Source organism: Gymnoscopelus microlampas (genome assembly GCF_963454915.1).
Source record: "Gymnoscopelus microlampas genome assembly, chromosome: 4".
In the NCBI taxonomy this organism is placed as follows: domain Eukaryota; kingdom Metazoa; phylum Chordata; class Actinopteri; order Myctophiformes; family Myctophidae; genus Gymnoscopelus; species Gymnoscopelus microlampas.
The window spans coordinates 51,280,785-51,303,684 of record NC_139941.1 but is presented as its reverse complement, the minus strand read 5'-3'; the positions used below and the strand labels follow the sequence as shown (position 1 = coordinate 51,303,684).

Below are 22,900 nucleotides of genomic sequence, written 5' to 3'. Positions count from 1 at the left end.
CTTTGTTTCTTTGCTGAGTGACACGGAAGTACAAGCGTGCTTTTCAAAATAAATGTCATCTTCTTCTTCTTGACTTTTTGCAGCAGTAAAATAGTGCATTGCTGCCACCTTCTGTGCAGCTCGGTGCAGTAATATATAATCCCACAATTGTCATTTAATACCTTGAAGAAATGTGCATGATAACGGCAGGCGTTCTGAAAAATCAGTTAATAACAATACAATATTAATACTACTACTAATAATAATAAAACAATGTAATTATTAATACATATAATAATTATGTTATAATGATTATCTTATTATTACATATATTATTATTATTATTATAGCCAATAAATAGAATAACACTTTTTCAATATATCAATCTTTTTTCTTTTAAAGAACAAGACATAAAAATTGTATTCAGATCCAGTCTGATTCACTGTAAACACACATAAATAGGAACAACCACCACTGACTGTGCCTACCAGAGACACAAACACTATCATTGTACTATTTAGTCCCAGTGAGAAGAATCAGTGGAATGTCTCAAGAAGGTCTCCAGTTCCAGTGAAAGGTGTCTCAAAACACACCTGGACCTACTGAAGAAGACGTATTATAAACAATATTATAAACACATTCTGAGGCGATCCTGACTGATGGGACAATCTTGACGATGTCCCATCAGTACAAATACATTAATAAAATATAACGAGAGGGGCTCTGGTGGTTCTTGTTCTGGTGGTTCTGCGGTTTTCTTGTTCGTGAAAGACAGGAGGAACAAATTCGCGATTGTCACGATTCAGAAGGATGTCCAAACAAACTGGTTATATGCACAAGAATGGTCAAATCTTAAAAATCTCTCAGTACGTCGCAGCCTCGCAGACTGTCGCAGTTAATGCATTTCAGGACATCCTGGGTCTTAACCACTATCAACCTGACATCCATATTGCGCATGTCGTTCTCATTATAGGTGAAAACATCGCAACCCACACAAAAAAAACAGGTCCGCGAATACTGATATATTATTGATTTCAGCAGTTACATTTCCAAACATGACCTGCTTTAATTACTTCAGTCTATATTAGTAGTTTAATGACTAGTATTAAAATTCAATTGTCTTTATTATGTCCAATGTATTTGTATTTAAGGTCAAAAACTTGACATAAGTATAACAAAAACAATGCATTTGAAATTAAATACAAATTTTACTTTTCAGGATTCCAATAAAGAAATGGAAAAAATAAATCAGGATTCCAATTCAAAAATAGCAGAACTACAAGATCGGCTATTTTTGCAATTTTTGTGTGAATGGTGAAGTACAGCAATAATTTACAAAAAAAGTTAAAATACGGAGATACTGTAAGAGGTGTCTGACAGTATATGCAATGTGGCCCTCTGGAGTGAGTGTGGAAATATAGTGGCCCTCTCCATCATCAAAGTTGCCCACCCTGTTGTAAACACTGCTACAGTACAGTACATCACAATGAATCCTTCAGCCACTCCTCAATAGCTCTCTCATTGTCTGACGGATCTTTCTGCCAGTCCACGTGCCACCTGAGGTTGGCGATGGCCCGGCTGTAGTTGGTTCCCAGACTCTGGCGCCAGGAGGTAAACTGCTGTCTGTTGTAGAGGTGAACAGCTTTGGAAACGTTTGGATAGTCTAGAATGCTACGCAGTTGCCAATCCAGATGAGCCCAGGCGTCAGGGAACTTGAGCACGACGTCGTGAAGTTCTCCCTTGTCCAACGTTAGGTCTGAAAATGAGAGAGGAAGCATGAATCAGTGACTGAAAAGAGACAGGTTTAATGGCTACACCCGCTTGTGTGACTGTACCCTCATCACTGCAGTGACAGTAGGTCACAGAAACTGAAGATTTGAGAGGGGCGGTGCAGTTTTAACAATTTTTCATTATGAACAGGCAACATTTTACTCAAGCAACAATACATCAAATGTTTGTGTTGTTGAGTAATGAGAGACCAACTAGTGGGCTGATGCCGTTAATAATTTTGTAGTTTTTACATGGTCCTTCTCTCCACTCTGTAGGCCGAGGACAAAAACACACACAAAAAAACTCTCTACCAGGCAACAATCAGACCAGCCCACTGGGACTTCTGGTACTCTTGATGGTCAGTCCACCCCTGCATCTAAGTCACATTTCTGTGCTGTCGTGATTCAAAGTTTTAGCTTCCTCTATCCATTCCTCAGTCCTTTTAACAAAAAAAAGGGGAGAAGTAATCCAGTTTAGGTTGGTACGAGTGTACTCGATCTGCATTTTGTTCCTCATCGTTAAAGGAGAATTTTGGACTAAGGTTTTCTTGCCTTTTCTATGACGTTATGATATCTTATACGATGAATGGTACAGTAGAAAAATGTCATAACTCCATCCCGGGTCCGCCACAGCTTAAAACGTGAACCAATAGGCCTTGCGCTAGATCGCTTATTTTAATAGCTTTTTTTTCCTTTTTTTTTGTGAGATCTGACGTTCATAGTGACAGAACACTGCAACAAAAAAAAAGTCTCGCTAAACGAGATTGAAATCTCGAGATTTCGATCTCGGTTAGCGAGACTTCTGTTTTTTATTTTTTTTGTTTGTTTTTTTTGTGTTCTGTCACTATGAACGTCAGATCTCACAAAAAAAAAAGCTATTAAAATACGCGAAGGGATGGAGTTATGACATTTTTCTACTGTACCATTCATCCTAAGATATCATAACTTCATAGAAAAGGTAAGAAAACCGTGGTCCAAAATTCCCCTTTAAGGAATAAAAGCAGCACAGCTGTATTCAACTCAATGAACACCCCAAGCAGTTGAAATTAATATTCTCCAAATTACAATCAACATCCTTAAGATGATCAATTAAAATGTCCTTCACTTTTGCAGTCAATAGTCCAAGCTTGTACTACCTTGCATTTATATGCCTGAATGTGCCGTATAGTCTTTTCAATGTACTTCTTTACTTCCCTCCTGTGGCCACCTTGAGTAACTGCGCCCTCTTACGGGTTCTCATAAGCCCTTTTCCCTAACCTCGCGTCACCAGTCTTTCCACCTCGGAGGAAAGCCTGGTATTCGTTATTAATGGCCCATGTGATCCGGTCTAGGCCAGGTCTGCAAAAAAAAAAAAAAAAGCAATTCCTCTTTCCCCGTGGGATAACAAAGGTAGACAGACGCTAAATAGTTTCCGGAAAGTACACTCACATTTATATTTAAAAAATAAGCTAAACTATGCCGCATCAAGGATTTTATTAGGTAGGCCTGCAGACGGACCTATTTTGGGGTGAAGTCTTTCCGGATTGCTGTTCCGGCCACCTAATGACGCGGATGACGCGCCTGGTGACGTAGGGTTACTTCCGCTCCCGACCGGATCATAGACCCGAAAAGGTATGCTTCCCAGGCTACTTTTTCCCCCCAACAAAAAATTACATTAAATCAATTATCCAATTATCCTAGCTTTGGACTTACACATTTTGATTGCAATTTTTTACACTTCAATAATTGGCATTGGTTACATTGGTTCTCAAAGTGGGGTCCGGGGACCCCCAGGGGTCCTTGATGGGGTACCAGGGGGTCCCCAGTAAAAGTAGTTAATATAGCGTCACAATCATTTTAACCATAGTTTATACTTTGGCTATTCGAAAATATAAAAGGGATAAAAATCCCTGGCAAAAATATTTGAGATGGCGGGGGGTCCGCAGCCAAATACATATCATTTCGGGGGTCCTTGACATGAAAAAGTTTGAGAACCACCGGTCTATTGGTATTATAGATCTTCTGCTCTGACAGGGTGAGTCAGCGGAATGATCGACTTCTTTCTCGTGTCTCTGGACAAGGCCTTCCTCATGTCATAGGCGTCCTCGTCGGGCTCTCCGTTGCATTCCTTGTAGTACCCTACCACCGTCCTGTAGACGCTGTAGCCCAGCCGTTTGTACATGTTCACCGCTACCTGGTTGGACACTCGCACAAACAGGTCCACGAAGAACGCGCCTTTCCTTTCCGAAATCTCCTCCAACATGTCCATGAGCTTGGCCGCCACGCCCAGCCTCCTGAACTCGGGGGCCACGGAGAGGGCGGTGACGTGGCCGTGCCACTCCTCCCTGGCCACCGAGCCCTCCGCCTTGCCGATGATGTAACCCATAAGTTCGCCGCCCGGGGCCTCGGCCACGATGAAGTACTCGGGCCAGTGGGCCAGGTACTGGAGGTAGAACGGGATACCGTAGGTCTCCGTCAAAGGATCCAAGTTGATGTTGTTGAATTTAAACAGGTCATCGCAGGTGAACGGTCGTAGTGTTGTCATCTTAGCTTGCTGCTGTACTGACCTATTTTACTTCAGACAAAAAGCTGGTTAAGCACCAGAGCAAAAAAAACTACAATAAGAACACTAAATCAAAACACAAGATAACATTGCAAGATATAACAAACTAGAACCAGCCTGTGATATCAGTGATCTATGACCTCAGTTATCTATGACATCATCATGACGTGTGACTCCAAATTTGGGCAAGGTTGTAGCCCAATGCGAGCCAACATTGACTTCCATAATTTATAAAAGTTAAAAATGTATAAAATAATGTGAAAGAATTTTATGGAGGTACTTCTGTAACCTACTGGCAGTATGCACAAGACATTTGATCCTGATCTCTCCAGCGTTTCAGAACGTTTTATTCTGTTAAGTCAAATATATTTGTATATGTAGTAAAAAAAAAAAGATTAGGAGGCCTGGATAGCAGCCTGACTCCTCTGCACGGACACCCAGGTGTTGGTCTTGGCCAGCTGGTCGACCGAAGACCGGGCACCTTGCATGCTGTTTATTTTGATCTTGCCATTTGTAAGCTGCTCTGGATAAGAGTGCCAAATGTCTAAATTGTAACTGACATCGGAATGCTAGGGTACAAGGTGGGGTCTTAAGAGGTGAGTTTTTAAGACTAGTGGTGGGAGACGGGGGGGGGGAATGATCCATACGACCCTTACAGGAACATACCAAAGAGCTGTGGAGGGATACTCAGGCCGTCACCATATGCGATGTACTTCCACCGAGCAGTTCTCAGCATGTACGTGGAGGCGTTGACATTACAGCCGTGGTATTCACTCAGAACCCAGTCTGGACGAGGAGGATTCTGGTGAGAGGTGGTCCTGGACGCCGACAGCAGGGGAAGGAGGGAGTAACCGCTGAGGTCCCCTGGAGCTGAGATGCCTGCAACCTCTAAAAAACACAATGGGGTCATTGTTGCACGCGAACCAAAACACGTATAGCTTCTCTTATTCCTGTGCTTCTACACGTGGACTACAAGTGGTTCCAAAACGGTGTGCCGTGAAAGAAGAGAGCCATGGGGGTGTGTGACAACTACATTATTGCAATATATACAACTACACAAAAAGTTTTCTTTTGTTAAGTTATAAATGTATATTATCTAAAGTAGTTATACATTATTATTGTTTCAATTATATTTAATTTAGGGGGATCCAAGATGGCGGCGAGCTAGGCGGACGTGTGTTTCTCCGCTCCGTAGGCTTGTTAAAATTATGTGACATATGAAACAGACTATAATGGAAAAGTGAGCAACTATAATATTAGAAGTCTCCAGATGAGCAGAAGATCAAAAAGAATTCGTGGGAAGAACCAGCCTAAGTTAAACTTCAGCTCCACTACACACAACACCGGCAAGGAAGCTAACGATAGCAACATGGCCTCTGGAACACCGGAGAACTCGGGAGGGGATCTGGGCAGCAGTAATGCACCAGTACTCGAGGCTATCAAGGATTTGAAGTCCGAGTTCTCCAGCAAGCTTGATTCTGTAATGTCGGCGATTGACGGAATAAGGAAGGAGGTCGGGGAATGTACAGAACGTGTCAAATGTGCGGAGACTCGCGTCTCTAGCACGGAGGACATTGTCGCTGAATTACAGTCTAGGATCCTGAGCCTCGAAAAGAAGTACACGGAATTGGAGATTAAATGTATTGATTTTGAGAATAGAGCCAGGAGATCCAATATTAGATTGGTCAATTTGCCTGAAAAAGCAGAAGGTAATGATGCTTGTGCCTTTCTCGAAACGTGGTTGCCTCAAACACTGGGGTTAGCATCGAAGCTATCTGTGGAACGCGCTCATAGAGTAGGCCGGAGGAAGGACGACAACGCTGGACCGAGAACTTTGATCATGAAGTTTTTGGACTACAGAGACAAGGAGAAGGTGATCGCGGCAGCTAGAGCCAAAGCCCAAGTCCTGTACGACGGCGAGACGGTCAGGTTCTACCCGGACCTGGCCCTGGAGGTGCGGAAGAAGCAGAAAGAATTCGATTCGGTACGTCAACAACTCCGCGAGATTCCTGGTATTCGTCAAGGCATGTTATACCCTGCGAAACTGCTGATAACATACAAGGACAAGACCCAGGCCTTTGACAAACCAGCGGACGTGAATGACTTTATCCGACGTATCAAAGGAAGGGAGAAGGCTGCTACGCCATCACCTCCAGGGTCTGCTACATCATCGGCTACATCATCACCAACGAAGAGAGGCCTACAACACACATCTGCACCGGCACCCGCGTCGGAGCAGGAGCCGGTGTGAAGAGGAGAGGTATGCTAGTTGGCTAGCCCGAAACAGCTAAAAAAACGGGCCATGGAACTTTGTACACAATAATTCGTAATATTTGTCTTTAAAATGCTTAGGTTACAGTCGTGCTAGGCACGCGATATTGTTTTATATTATACCTGAGAGTCAACTACTGTTGTTTTTATTTCAAATTTGTGTTGTTGTTGTTTTAAAAAAATGGGGGCTATTCTGAGGAGTTAATGCTGGCTGGGGGCCAGGCCTAGCTAGCCCTATTTGTGTTTGTTTGCTTTTTAAGCTAGCTAACTTGAGGCACCTAAAACCACTATTAACACACGGGGCACAGATCCTTTATATTTTTTTTATTTTTATATACGATAACCCGTGATTTACACATATATTTTTACTTTATCTTGATTGGGTCACGGTCGTGTTAGACACGTTATATAGTTTTTATTACAGTCGAGAAAGAATAGGTTGGTTTTAATGTCTCGCGTTGGTGTATCTTGGAAGTAGGGCTAGCAGGGGGGCTAAAAGCTAATAGTGGATGATGGTTAAGCTAACCCCGTGATTAGCGTTTTTCTGCGCTGTTTTTGTTTGTGATTCGCACTGTTCTTGTTCACTGGTTGGGATATGTTTTATTTATAACCATCCTGTTTATATTCGACCGAGTTTGTACTTGTTTTGGCCTTTTTTTTCGGTATGTTTGAACGACATGTGATGTCGCGTTAGTCACGGAACTCAATTTCCCATGATGCATTTGGCATCCGGTTTCACGTTATACTTCCGGTTCATGTACAGGAGGGTGGGTCATTAGAATGCAAGGTATGCGCTGGTGCTGGCGCCCTCCGGTATTGCACCCGGATTTACAGTTTTCTTTTCTTTTTTATGTACATCTGCTAGAAGGGATGGACTGTGGATGGGGGAACTTTAGGGTGCGCCTGTCTATATCCCATTCTACATTTAAGTATGATTTAGAACTGAAAGAAAAATACTTAGTGGGATAAATTAATACAGGGAAGGAATATCTATATCTAGGTTATAACCGTGGCTGGTAGATGTGCACATGTGAGTTTGGGAGTGTACATGCATGTATACACGTATGTGTGTATATGTATGTATACAAATAAATTAATACTAATTATTAAAAAGTTAAAAATTAAAAAATTAAAAAATTAAAAAATTAAAAATTAAAAAAAAAAAAAAAAAAAAAAAAAAAAAAAAAAATTCAAACTTGGGTGGTAACAAGTGTTCAATTTTTGTTTATTTTTGCTCAATGTTTAAACTATTGCTATAGTTCTGTTTTCATTTACATTAGTGGAGGGAGAGATCACCACAGGTCGCATGGTGATGTTTGACTATTCCTCACTGAGTGTGGAATGGTCTTTAGCCATTTTGAGGTGGGAGGTAGGGAGGGGGGAGGAAGTCCATTGCATGGGCTCAAGGGATATTTTGGGGGGAACTGTTTGTGTGTTCTATGAAGCTAATGGGGGTTTTTCTTCCAAGCATCAATATTGTGTTTTTTGTGTGTTGAATTTTTATTGCTGGGGGGTTTTGTTTTTTCAGTGGGAGGGGTGTTTGCAAGGGACCAACAGGGATTTTTTTATAATGTTTCACTGTGCTTTTCTTATGTCGGTTTTGATCTGCGGTTATGACAGAATTTAAATTTTTGAGTTTTAATGTAAGGGGAGCGAATGTGCCACATAAACGGACCAGCATATTGGGGATTTTGCGTGCTAAATCAATTGACTTTGCTTTTATACAGGAATCTCACCTTTTAAAGCAGCATGCCAATCGACTGGCTAATAAACACTATCGGGTTTTGGCCTTCTCAGCTGCAACTTCCAAAGTCAAGGGAGTAGCCATTCTGGCTAGACGTAGACTAAGATTAGATTTGCTGGGTGACTGGTCAGACAGTGAAGGGAGAATAGCTATTGCAAAAATCCGCCTGGAGGGCAAAATGCTAGCATTAGTATCTGTGTATGCACCTAATGTTATGGACAAGGAGTTTTACAAATTGCTAACTAAAACACTATTGGATTTAACAGAGTTTAAAGTTATTGTCGGCTCTGATTTCAATGCAGTATGGCAGCATGGTTTGGATAGGTCCTCTAATGCAGAAGGCAGAGAGCAGGCATCAGCATCTGCGGAGCTGAGAGCTTGGGCAGGATCGACAGGCATGGTTGATATATGGCGATTAATGAATCCTACAGTTAGGGATTATTCTTTTCTGTCTGGAAGGCATGCTTCTTTTTCTCGGATTGATTTCATTTTTGCTCCTGTTGATTTGTTTCACAAAATTAGTAAGGCTGAGTTGCTTCCAATGTCACTTTCAGATCATAAGGCAGTGCTGTGTGTTGCATCATTACGCCAGGTGATAGATAGAGCACCTAGATGGCGATTTAACACCACACTATTACGTGATTCATCATTTGTAGCTCAATTTCAATCTGGGTTACGTGAATTTATAAACATTAATTCAGGATCGGTTGATGACCCGAGAATTTTATGGGATTCGATTAAGGGCTTTATTAGAAGTAATACAACACTCTATTCTTCTACTTTAAGAAAGCAGAGGTCGGCCAGACTTGTGGTGTTGGAGGCGCGATTTGCCGCTTTAGATGCTTCTTTACAGCTCAATTATGTTGATAGCACAGCAGCTCAGAGAGAGGTAGTTAAAAAAGAAATTAACTCCATTCTTAAACTTCGCTCAGAATTTCTCATGAAGCGCACCAGACAAAATTATTATTTCAATAGTTCAAGGCCCAGTCATTTATTGGCTTTACGTCTTAGATCTAATGAACATTTTTCTGATATAGTTAGTGTCAAATCAATAGATGGAGACCTGATCACAGAACCTAAAGGGGTCAATGCTGCTTTTCGAGCCTTTTATGCTGAGCTTTACACCTCCGAGGTCACTCATGATGAAGAAAAGTGCAACGATTTTTTATCTAAAATACAGCTACCAAGTCTAAATGAGGCAGATGCTGAGACGCTAGATAGTCCAATCTCCATAGTAGAAATGAAAGTGGCAGCTCACGGTATGCGTAAAGGCAAGTCTCCCGGTCTAGATGGGATACCACCTGAATTTTATACTGCATTTTGGGATGATCTGGGCCCGGTGATGCTCGATATGTTTCAATATGCTATTGAGAGAGGCTCCTTCTCCAGGGATGTTAATGTAGCCATTATATCCCTGCTCTTAAAGAAAAACAAAGATCCCACAGATTGTGCGAGTTATAGACCTCTTTCGCTTCTCAATGCTGATTTAAAAATCTTTGCTAAGGTGCTTGCTCAACGCTTGCAGGATTATATGACTAGGTTAGTACACTGTGACCAAACAGGTTTTATAAGGACCAGATTGGCCTCGGATAATGTCAGGCGACTGCTGCATATCATTGATAGAGCTAAGGAACTGAGGACCCCCGCTGCTGTACTATCGCTTGATGCGCTTAAAGCCTTCGACCGCTTAGAATGGTCCTATTTATGGGCTGTTTTAGGTAAAATGGGATTTGGGGCTACATTCATCAATTTGATTAAAGTGCTGTATTCCAATCCGACAGCGATGGTACTGACAGGCAAACTTTGTTCTCCGCTATTTACGATTGGCAGGTCGTCCAGACAAGGTTGCCCTCTTAGTCCACTCCTTTTCGCCATTTCTCTCGAACCCCTGGCTCAGACGATTCGTCAGTCTACGGAGATAAGTCCTATTTCAATCCAAAACACACAGCATCGCATTTCTTTATATGCTGATGACATTCTTTTGTATATTGAGAATGCCCCAAGGTCAATTACGCATGTTCTAAAAGTTTTTGATCTGTTTAGTGCCATTTCAGGCTACAAAATCAATTGGACAAAATCTGCCCTTCTACCGCTGAATGACGAGATGAGAACTGCCACTTTGCCGGCCGTAATCCCAGTAGTGAGCCAATTTAAGTATCTTGGCATGGATATTTTCCCCTCTCTACAAGCAATTGTTAGAAACAACTATGGTGACACCCTTACTAAAATAGGCCTTGATTTGGGCAGATGGTCATCGCTGCCCAACTCTCTTCAAGCTCGAGTATCAATCATAAAAATGAACGTTCTTCCTAGGGTAAATTTTGTAAGTTCTATGCTTCCATTGCCACCGCCACCACAGTATTGGACTAAGCTTCACTCAGCTGTGTCTAAATTTGTATGGAATGGCAAACGTCCACGTCTTAAACTTTCTTTATTGCAGCGAGCCAGGGCTGATGGCGGTTTATCATTGCCCGATTTCAAATTATATTACTGGGCCTTTACCCTTCGTCCCCTCTTAAAATGGTTTGACTCGGCAACTACGGTTTCATGGCGAGAACTTGAGGAGAGTTTAGTACATCCTATTGGGTTGAGAGATCTTATCTATTCAAATATAACTAATAATCAATGCAAAGTTCGCTTTGGGCCAATAATATCTCAGCTGGTAACGGTATGGAGGGCAGCAGAAAAAACGTGCAGGATTGACTTGAAATGGAATATTTTTTCCCCAGTGTTTAATAACCAAGGACTTTTGTTGGAGGGACGTCCCATTCGCTTTCCTAGATGGAGTTCAAAGGGGATTCATACGTTGGGTGATCTATTTGATGAGAATGGTTTGCGTTCGTTTCAGAATTTATGTGACACATTTAATTTGCCAGGCAACTCATTTTTCTTTTATTTACAACTGAGAACAGCCATGAGGACTTATGGAGTTCCGTGGCAGACTCCCCTTACAATACACCCTTTACATAAACTCATCTGTTACGTTAGTAGATCAAGAGGCCTTGTTTCCGCATTGTATGGTTTTCTATTAGAATCTAATTATGGGTCCCTAGCTGTGGATACTCTATGGAGAAATGATATAGGGAACTTGGAGCCTGATTTTGATTGGGACACAGTATGGTCTAATATATTGTTGTCTTCTAGGAACCCAGATCATCAACAGATTCATTTAAATTTTGTTCACCGTACATATTTGACTCCCCGTAGATTATGTGCTATGAGGTTTATAAATAGCCCCAACTGCACATTTTGTAATCCAAATGTTATTGGTACCTTTTTTCATATGGTTTGGGAATGTCCAAATGTTAACTCTTTTTGGAGTATGGTTGCTGCTAAATTGTCATTACTTTTGGGAGCTAATATTACACCTTCTCCAGCGGTACTTATATTAAATGATGTGTCCCGGCTACAACTGAACTGCACACATAAGCGCATCTTCTTTGCTGGCTTAACAGCTGCAAAGAAAATGGTAGCTACAAGGTGGAAACCTCCTCATACTCTAACTTTTCGCCAATGGGCTTTAACTTTTTTAGATATTGTTTATTTGGAGTTGTCAACGGCAAGGTTACATGGAGCTAATGAGAAAAACATTGATATGTGGTCTAACGTTGCAGATAAGATTAAAGACTTGGTTTAAATGTTGTATAACAGTGTTATGACATTGCACAGGTATATGCATAGTGTTTGATCCTTACATTTTGGGACATTGTTGGTCCGGGGAGGGGTGGGTGGGTTTATTTTTATTTTTATTATTATGGTTTCTGTTTTAAGTTGTTTGTATCTTGTTTTTGTTGTTAAAAAAAAAAAAAAAAATGTATTCATTTAAAATGTGATTGTACTTTTGACATAATAAAAACAATTGATAACAAAAAAATTATATTTCATTTATTTACTATTTCAGTACTTTGTGCGCACTCATTTCCCAATATAGAGGCCCATTCTATACCCTAAAAGAAAAATAATTTAAACACTTTCAACCTGGCTTTCTATTTGGGGCATTATAGGCCAATATTTTACATTTAAATCAATGTATTTATTTAGTTATTTTTATTCAAGATTTTACACTCATTTTCAACAATAGCAAAAATAGCAGATCTATCATAACGTGTCACGATGCGACACGCTGTGATCTTGCAGATCGGCTATTATCGCAATGAATGATTTTTTTTACTTGCCCATTGGTGTGCCTTGGTCATTTAGATTTTTATTGTGCTTTCTCACCCAGTATGGTGGGATAGAGGTCAACCAGGGACACGGGCTGGTTTGCCAGCAGGCCGGACATCAATCCAGGGCCCATGATGAGAAGGGGCACATGGGAACTGCCCTCAAACATGGACATCTTGTAGTACTGCCGGTGCTCCATGGCCAGGTCTCCGTGGTCGGCCGTGAAGATCACAACGGAGTTGTTTAGAATCCCGGCGTCTCTGAGAGCTGAAATGACCTGACCTGGGGGGAAAAAAACATAAGAGCGAGAAGACACAAGGTGACAAAGACAGAGACACAGTGAAGACATTTTACTGAATGAACATTGATTGATTGATTGATTGAATATTGTATTAGGCAAAAAAAATGTAAAACAGCACAGTTACATTTAAAATACTTTGTCTAACAGGTCCGTTCATAAAAGTCCTTGCGGACTTGTTTCCAATGAGGGCCTTGGTATTCAATTCATAGACATATATAGTGGCACCACAGTTCGAATATCATTACAAAAAAAACAGCAAAAAAAATACAAATAAAAAAAAAGGGGGGGAAATATATGTACAAGAACAGGGGGGGGGGGTCTGCTGTCTAACGGGAAAATGGTACTACCTCCTCTTTTGGCCTCCTGAAAGGTGATTTTTCAAGGCTCTTTTAAATGAGCCCAGCGAACTGCATTTTTTGAGGGATGGGGTTAGACTATTCCAATCCTGGGTGGCAGTGCTGTAGAAGGAGAATTTGCCCATGTTTGTTTTATGGGTGGGTGGTACCAAATTGTTGATAACGCTCCCTCTGGTATTGTGACTGTGGGTGTCGCTAACCTTTTGGAGGTATTTACTCAGATATGCGGGAATAGGGGGCATATCGGACAAATTTGCATTTACAATTTTGAAGGCCAGTCCCATTTTTTGTTGTTTAACCCTGTCTTCCACCCTGAGCCAGCCTAGGCTGGCAAAATGGGTGGGAGAAAGGTGGGTCATGGGCTCCAATCCGACGAGTAGCCGAATCAGTTTGTTTTGGGAGGTTTGAAGCTTAGTCTTCAGTGACACTGAGGTGTTGGAGTACCAGGAGGTGCAAGCATAGTCAAAAAGTGGTTGAATCAGGGCCCCAGAGATTTTCGAAACAGGTGTGTTTTAGACAGGATAACTTGGAAAAAGAGAATGTGAGCACTCGTCAGTTGAATAGTGATTGGGTGCACGGTTCACACACGGACGTTTCAGCCAACGGCCTTCCTCATCGTGAATCAGAGTGAGGTAGGCTGTTGGCCGAGACGTCCGTGTGTGATCTGCTGCTGGGGCTACACAATAAATAAGAGATCCTAAAAGGACCAAGTGAGTGCTGGAGATCTTTTCAAAGAGTGTTTGTAGACACTCGTGCTTCCCATGGACCCTATGCTTAGCTGACCGGATTCCCAATGGTTCTACACTATATATCTTTGCGAGAGAATAGCCGATCTACCAGCTCACAACGCATTGTGAGCTTGTAGATCGGCTATTTTCGGCCAATGCCGATTTTTCTGTCAATTTTGACCTATATGCTCCCAGGTTGAAAGTGTTAAGTGTCCTTTTCATTAACACACACTAACAAACCACTCGTCCACTCACCTAGCATGGCGTCCGTTTCAGCACACATGGCATAATAGAACGCCCGGATGTTTCTGATCTCCTCCTCGGTGAAGTCTCCAGTACAGTTCTTGGTAAAAGAGGTATAGTAGTCGACAGGGTGCATGGCTGACACGGGCAGCCATTTGGGAACAGAGATGAGATCAGAGGACACCTGTGTAGGTAAACGTAAGGATCAAGGTTCAACATGTTAATGTAATCCTAATAAAAACGGTACTAAGAATCCCTCCTGAGCTACTGTATATTCGAACCACATGAACCCTAGCATCCCTATTCTGGTTGACCCTCCGCTTGCCCAGTCTATGTGGATAATTTAAATGCATAGGAAGACTTTCAGGTACGTGCAAATGTACTTGTACAGATACAACAACTAAATGGAACACAACTCATTTCTTTTTCTTTTTAAGAAGCAATTAGAAATTTCGAAAAAACAGCAAAGTTCCAAAAAGAGCACACAGCAAAAATACTGAGTGTTAATCACGGTTCATGGATCCATTTGGTTACATTTGTACAGTAGGTATGTTATTTTACTGTGTAAAAGAACATACCTTCTTTTTTATAATGCCTTATAATCGCATTATAATGCATTATAAACGCGATTATAATGCATTATACACCCGACCTTTAAGTAAAGTGTTACCTTCTTTTTGGGGGGGGCTTTTCTCAGTTTTCGGCCTTTTATTGAATAGTACAGTTGAGAATGACAGGAAACATGGAGAGTGACACACAGCAAAGGTCGTCGGGCTCGGGAATCGAACCCGCGACTCAATGTCAGCTGCATTAGAGCCTATATTTGGTATTAGGCATTAACCACTAGGCCATCAACACCTCAGAACACACCTTTTTAAGCCAATATGGGGAAGTGCGAAACGTGGATCCGCCCGCAGTGGGACCCAGGGAGTCGGTTCTGTAGGTGTGCGGCAGGTTGAGGCCCAGGTAGAGGGCGAAGGGCTGGCGCTGAGATGCGGCTGCGGTGCGGTGGATCCACTGCGTGGCTCTGTCTGTGGTCTCCCAGTCTTTGGTCATGACCCTCACCGTGGACGCGTTGCCCACGAGCTGCGTCACAGGCCTGCCCTCTTGGCGCAGCAGGAAGCCAACGTCTCGCGTCCAGGCCTCGACTCGATTACTAGGAGGACGGTTCATACAAACAAACAGACAAACAAACATGAATGTCCACAACCAGGGTTGCCAGATCTGATTATTATAATTTCCCCGCAAGATTGTATTTGAAAATGGCAGATCTACAAGCTCACAACGCGTCGCATCGCGTTGTGAGCTTGTAGATCTGCTATTTTCAAATAGCTGATGTATATGTTAAAGTGCACATGTGACCCATAGTCGCTTCTTTTGGGCTGTTTTTCCTAGACCTGGTTGCTTGTTTCTCTCACAAAATCTGGCAACACTGTCCACGACTGAGTAGGAGATTCGTGCAGAGAAGGACACTGCACTGCTAGGCACCACGTCCCTAGGAGCCTACCTTAAGGCCAGGTACACACTGCAGGACATTAGGTCCGATATTGCTGTCGCCGACCTTTTTTGGCACTCGCCGACAAAACCTCCCGACCTGACGCAGATCGGCCTTTGATCGGCGAGATAATGCTCGCTGTGTGTGAAAGGCTCCGCGACACGATGTGGCCGCGATTCTCCGCGACACGATGTGGCCGCGATTCTCCGCTCTGCGACGGCTTTCCCACCGTTTTCAGATAACTAAATTGTTAGATATTCAGCTCCGTCTGGGACAGGACAGAAGACAATATCATACACTATGAACGGGGCTGCGATCACCTTGCGAGGAGATGCACGCTACAGCCAATGAGAGCACATTACACCGTGGCTATGGAAGGTCGGTGGACCTGACCACAACAAACAGATCCCCGTCCAGTTACCGTCCAGTCCTGTATCAAGTTAAACATTATTATAAAACAGAATGAGAGTGAGCAAGCGTGCTCAAAGGGGGGCTGTTTATTTGAGACTATTGCACAGAGATAGAGAGAGAGAGAAAGACACAGAGAGCGAGCGGTGTGTGTGTGTGTGTGTGTGTATGTGTGTGTGTGTCTCGTAGTCTGTGAGTGTTGCCAGATTTTGCGAGAGAAATAAGCAACCAAGTTTGTGAAAACAAGCCCAACAAAAGCGACTATGGGCACTTTAAGCCTATATACAAATACATTGGATACTTGAAAATAGACGATCTACAAGCTCACGTTGTAGATAGGCTATTTTTAAAGAAGACATTTGGGGGGGTTGTGGAGTATTTTCCAAATCCACACAGATCTTGTATGGGGGTCTATGGCACAACATATTTTCATAAGGGCAAGGTCTGCGCCTCTGTGGACAAATATTAATTTGGGGGTCCTTGCCATGAAAATGTTTGAGAACAACTGGTTCAAACAACATTAGGAAACAAGGCCAAAAAAGAAACTACACTTTCAAGCAACGTTAGAGAAAAACAATCCCAAAGTCGCTTATAATAAGCGGACATGGCAACTCTGTCACAGCGGAATCAGCGCACTTGCCGTGCGAGAGAGAGAGAGAGAGAGAGAGAGAGAGAGGGAGAGAGAGAGAGTGGGAGAGGGAGAGAGGCATATCACGGGATACGTTGATTAAAATGAATTGGAATAAACACAAATGTATGTATTGGGTCTGACTCTGGAGATAGCATCCTAGTGAACTATCCTACAGTGTGTCAGCCCTTGTCGGGGATCAATCGTGTTGTGAAGACCACAACGATATTATGACAGCCGATTTCAAGAAATAAACTCCTGCAATGTGTAATGCTTCACGATCAGATGACTCCCCGACCACTTTAAGGTCCTGCAATGTGTACCTGCCTTAACCCTAAAGCACAATACGTGCTCTTTCCAAAGTTTTCGGAAAGGGAGCTGATATTGACGTCATTCAGAACTCTCTGGTGGCCAGTCTCAGAACTTTTTCTCAGACCCCCAGATGTCCTGACTCCTGACTGTCCGGAAAAGAAAAAAAAACGTATTCGGAAAGCCTGTCCGAAACGAAACCTTTATTTATTCTCGAAAAGAGCATTGAGGTTCACCCTCATTTGCAATGCTGTCGAGATTACATACACACAAAAAAATCAACAATTGAGGCACAAACAAATATAAAACACAGAAACAACCAGAAAATGTGGTCTCCGCCAGGCGAGGTGGTAAAAGAAAGTACTGTTCCTGATTAATTCTGTCTTACCTATTTATATTACATATTGTGATGTCACGTGAAGCTTGACCAATGTGTTCACAGACGGACGGACACACACACACACACGGACGGACAAAGTGAAAACATACTCTCCACCATGCCTTCGGCCTGGCGGAGACAACAATAAAACCATACAGAACATTTGTAAGTTAAAAACAATTACATGGTGAGGTAGGGAGATTTAAGAGCAGGTGATTAAATTGTCCATAGGATATTGGGGCATTCATTTTCAGCGTGAGTTGTAGAGTGTTCCATGAGATGGGAGCGTCAAAGCAGAAAGCAGATTTCCCCAGTTCAGGGAAAGTTCTGAACAGGTGGAACCTCAAGTGTAAGCCAGTCGCTTGAGCGGGTCTGATAAGTGCTTTTTGGGGCGGTGTAGCCGCCGCCCCCTATAAGTGAGTTTTGGACACCGACCAAAAGATTTGTATACCCCCTAACCCTTCCATTGTTAATGCAAATCGATACTTTTGCAAAGTCAGCCAATCACATTACAGCTAGTGTCATCACCACTAACTGTAATGTGATTGGCTGACTTTACAAATTCAGGACTGTGATTGGCTAGCGAAACACATGACACATGTGCAGCCCTATGAATAGCAGTATGGACTTTAAAAAAAGGTAATTTTTTAAAGTGAGTCATGTTGTGATGACCACACACCGCCCACTTCACACTGGGTGTGATTTTTATTCTTCAAAAACAACCAGTGAAGGGGCCTCATGCCGCCTCTCTACCCAGCTTAAGGCACCCCAATCCTGGGTACAAGGCTGGGTGGATTGGACCCCCCAGTCGGCCCTCCACGCACCTGCGGAAAAATTCCTTGAGGCAGGAAGGCAGAGGCCGTGCTCACGGAGGGCCCTGGACACGTAGCGTGATTTTTTATTTTTCAAAAAGAACCAGGGAAGGGGCCTCATGCCGCCTCTCTACCCAGCTTAAGGCACCCCAATCGTGGGTACAAGGCTGGGTGGATTGGACCCCCCAGTCGGCCGTCAATGCACCTGCGGGAAAATTCCTTGAGGCAAGAAGGCAGAGGCCGTGCTCACGGAGGGCCCTGGACACGTAGCGTGATTTTTTATTTTTCAAAAAGAACCAGTGAAGGGGCCTCATGCCGCCTCTCTACCCAGCATAAGGCACTCCAATCCTGGGTACAGGGCTGGGTGGATTGGACCCCCCAGTCGGCCGTCAATGCACCTGCGGGAAAATTCCTTCAGGCAAGAAGGCAGAGGCCGTGCTCACGGAGGGCCCTGGACACGTAGCGTGATTTTTTATTTTTCAAAAAGAACCAGGGAAGGGGCCTCATGCCACATCTCTACCCAGCTTAAGGCACTCCAATCCTGGGTACAGGGCTGGGTGGATTGGACCCCCCAGTCGGCCGTCAATGCACCTGCAGGAAAATTCCTTTAGGCAAGAAGGCAGAGGCCGTGCTCACGGAGGGCCCTGGACACGTAGCGTGATTTTTTATTTTTCAAAAAGAACCAGTGAAGGGGCCTCATGCCGCCTCTCTACTCAGCTTAAGGCACCCCAATCCTGGGTACAAGGCTGGGTGGATTGGACCCCCCAGTCGGCCCTCCACGCACCTGCGGAAAAATTCCTTGAGGCAAGAAGGCAGAGGCCGTGCTCACGGAGGGCCCTGGACACGTAGTGTGATTTTTTTATTTTTCAAAAAGAACCAGGGAAGGGGCCTCATGCCGCCTCTCTACCCAGCTTAAGGCACTCCAATCCTGGGTACAGGGCTGGGTGGATTGGACCCCCCAGTCGGCCGTCAATGCACCTGCAGGAAAATTCCTTGAGGCAAGAAGGCAGAGGCCGTGCTCACGGAGGGCCCTGGACAAGTAGCGTGATTTTTTGGGGCGGTGTAGCCGCCCCCTATAAGTGAGTTTTGGACACCGACCAAAAGATTTGTATACCCCCTAACCCTTCCATTGTTAATGCAAATCGATACTTTTGCAAAGTCAGCCAATCACATTACAGCTAGTGTCATCACCACTAACTGTAATGTGATTGGTTGACTTTGCAAATTCAGGACTGTGATTGGCTAGCGAAACACATGACACATGTGCAGCCCTATGAATAGCAGTATGGACTTTAAAAAAAAGTCATTTATCCTTTTTTAAAGTGAGTCATGTTGTGATGACCACACACCGCCCACTTCACACTGGGTGTGATTTTTTTCCATTCTAATAGCAATGTAAGGTATGGTGGTACTTTCCCATCAATAGCCTTAAAAATAAACTGATACCAGTGCCTATTTCTTCTCTCAGAGAGGGAGGACCAACCTACCCTTTCGTAGAGGGTACAATGTATGTGACCTTAACCCAACCTTAACACTTTAAGCCTAACCCTATTCCTAAAGCCTGAGACTGCTGTTGTTTGTGCTGAAACTGCAGGCTTCTCTGGCACTGCATGAACCCACTATTGCCACGACGTGCAAACACTTACATACCACACCCACTAACACATGGCAACAACAAACCAACACCACCACACACACCACTTATGAAAATAAACACCCGCCCCCCAGCACACATAAACATGAACACAAACACACATACACGCATGTAAAAACACCCCCACACACACACACCCACACAAGTATAAATAGACACAGAGAAGACAAACTGGAAAAAGGTCACATGAGAACAAGAGTCCACGTGGAGAAGTGGAAATGTGTGAATAACAACCGACATGGTTGTTATTCCAGACATTTATGTATGGAAACACAATGTGTGACCACACACTATCGTGTGGTCGCACACTCATCCATTTAATTTATTATAAAATAATAATCGATCATTTAATAAGCTAATCGATTAATAATTGATCCCTGTTTTGGGATATTAAATATGGGGCCCTATTTTCGCCGGTGCCTTACCCATTATCCCTAAACTTCTTTGCCATTTTGTACTATTTTTAAAAACATTTTCAAATAGTTCAAATAGCCAATCTACAAGCTCACAACGTATCGAAGTACATCGGCAAGTTGAACTATTTGAAAATAGTACAAAATGGCAAAGAAGTTTAGGGATAATGGGTGAGGCACCGGCGAAAATAGGGCCCCTAGCGTATTTTGGCCATAATACATTATTTATTTTAGATTTTTGATGTCGGTTGTTGTCAGTCATTTCTTAGTTTTTACCATACCTGCCCTCGTGCAGGCCTAAAAGCCACACAATTAAATTGTTAAAATTGCAATCATTTGAATGACAATTAATCGTCAAGTAAAATGTCATAATCGTGACAGCCCTACATACCTGGCCAATAAACGGATTCTGATTGTGACGAATACCTACCTTACAGAGTGACTCCCTGAGGTGTAGTCCAGCTTGCCCATGCTCTGGGTGCGATAACCATTCTCCTCCAACACGTCCATCCAAGTGGTGGCGTTGGCGTCCAGGCATTTGTAATTGTTCCACGACTGAGTCAGGTGAACAAACTGGCCGCTCCACATTGCTAAGAAGAACAAATACCGTATACACTGCTACTAGTGTTTGACAAATAATACGTAATAATAATAATCATCTTTTGACAATAACAAGGTAAATGGTGAATTAAGTTATCAATAATTCTCTGATTGAAGGCAGCAGATCGAGCCACACTAAAAAAGAATTTAAAAAAATCTTTACAGAATGACAAGGGAAGATTACAAAAATAAAGATCTCTCAAATCTTCCATTACGTAAAAAGAGAGGGACAGCTCATTATATGCCAACAATGTTGTATGGGTGAAGCTCCTGGCCTGTCCTCCTGCAGTGGTTCCCAAACAGGGGTTCGGGATCCCCCAGGGGGATCCCCCAAATTATTTTGGGGGGTCCCCAGATGATTAGCTTAATGTGCAACATTGTTTTCTCACTCAACAGTAAGCAAACCAACATACAATTTAAAGTGTATACAGGGTATCTGCACATTTATAAAGTTACAATGTAATGACTTGTAAGACATTTTTTAATACCAAATTGGCCAAATGGTCAAAGATCACGTAAGAAAGAGGCAAACATTGTGAAAATAGCCAATCTACAAGCCCACACCGCCTCCCACTGCGAGGCGTTGAGAGCTTGTAGATCGGCTATTTTCACAATGTTTATCTGTGGAACCGAGTCAAACTAAATTTTGATTCCCACAGGTCCAAGTGCTTGTCAGGGTGGGGGTCCACAGTTGAAATATGATTATTTTTGGGGGGTCCTCAGTTGAAATATGATTATTTTTGGGGGGTCCTCAGTTGAAATATGATTATTTTTGGGGGGTCCTCAGTTGAAATATGATTATTTTGGGGGGGTTGGGGCCTGAACAGGTTGAGAACCCTTATCCTATATACCAGTGGTTCTCAAACTTTTTCATGTCAAGGACCCCCAAAATGATATGTATTTGGCCTCGGACCCCATCTCAAAATATGGACCCCCAGAAGCAAAGATTTGAGTTAAAAATGTTTGCTTTAAAAATATATATATTCAAAGATTTGCACAAATGTTCTCGATTTTTCAAAAATAGCAGATCTACAGGCTCATAGCGCGGCACTCGGTGCCGCGCTATGAGCTCGTACATCTGCTATTTTTGAATAGCCAAAGTATAAAAGGTTAAAGCGGTTAAAATTATTCTGCCGCTATATTAACACATTTTGCTGGGGACCCCCTGGTACCTCCCCCAGGACCCCTGGGGGTCCCCAGACCCCACTTTGAGAACCAATGCTATATACTGTACCTGCTCTGGAGGGGCAGCAGACAGGGGAGTTGGTGTAGGCATTGGTGAAAGTGGTGCCAAGCTCTCTGAGGTACTGGATGTATGGCAACTGCACCACTCTACTGCCAGGATCAAAGCTTAGTCGCCCATCCTTCATTTAACAAAGAAAGAGAGAAATATTGTACGGTATGAATCCTAATGTTATTACATATTTACTATAAACAAAAGATGTCAAAGAATACTGCAGCCTGCTCTAGTAAGGTTGCATGGAGGAGACCAAAAGGGGAGGTAAAAGATTATTTTTTTTTATATATTTTGTACATAATAAGTGTTTGTATTAGATGATGACATGTATTATTGTGTTATTTTTTGTATGTTATGTTGATGGATTGAATACAGGATCACAATGGAAACAAGTCCCCAGGACTTTTTTGGGTTATCCTTTTAGCTTTAATGTCTGACTGTACCACGTGATGTTTACATTTCTGACTAATTAAGTATTCAATCAATCAATCAAAAGGAAACAGAAAAGCATCTTTTTTCCACTTCATACTAGTAGCAAAACAACATCATTTAAAGTTATGAGGAGAGAGAGATACTTACAAAAGCATCAGACATCACCAGAACAATGTTGGGTCTGTTGGTGGTGGAATCATTGTGACAAATAACCTGGCCATAATAACTTTGTGTCAGTACAATCAAAGTAAACACCAGATACATCACTATACCTTTCAACACTACAACAACAGTTCATGCTAAAGCTGCTATACTCTGTCTGTCATCACGTCCCGGGGCTAATGTTATATTTTCTGATCTACTCTTAAACTTCAGAAATCAGAATGTAAACATAAACACACTTTCTATTCTAACTCAGCAGTAACTCTGTAGTGAA

General features: G+C 42.7%; 1 protein-coding gene across 2 annotated transcripts; it reads right to left on the bottom strand.

Annotated features, from left to right (window-relative positions):
• Positions 1 to 407: 407 nt before the first annotated feature.
• On the bottom strand, positions 408 to 22,900 carry LOC311043645 (N-alpha-acetyltransferase 20-like). Of its 2 annotated transcripts, XM_084054955.1 has the most exons (8): positions 22,612 to 22,900; positions 22,030 to 22,159; positions 20,626 to 20,785; positions 14,968 to 15,253; positions 14,110 to 14,281; positions 12,527 to 12,751; positions 4,957 to 5,178; positions 408 to 1,735 (listed from the first exon to the last, which is right to left on the bottom strand). In XM_084054955.1, exons 1-8 carry the CDS (start codon positions 22,726 to 22,728, stop codon positions 1,461 to 1,463), a joined length of 1,587 nt encoding a protein of 528 aa, XP_083911081.1. In that variant the 5' UTR covers positions 22,729 to 22,900; the 3' UTR covers positions 408 to 1,460. The 2 variants fall into 2 exon arrangements, with proteins under 2 accessions (XP_083911081.1, XP_083911082.1); XM_084054956.1 differs by lacking the exons at positions 408 to 1,735; positions 12,527 to 12,751; positions 14,110 to 14,281; ... (2 more) ...; positions 22,030 to 22,159; positions 22,612 to 22,900 and adding an exon at positions 3,463 to 4,316 and having other exon boundaries at positions 4,957 to 5,054.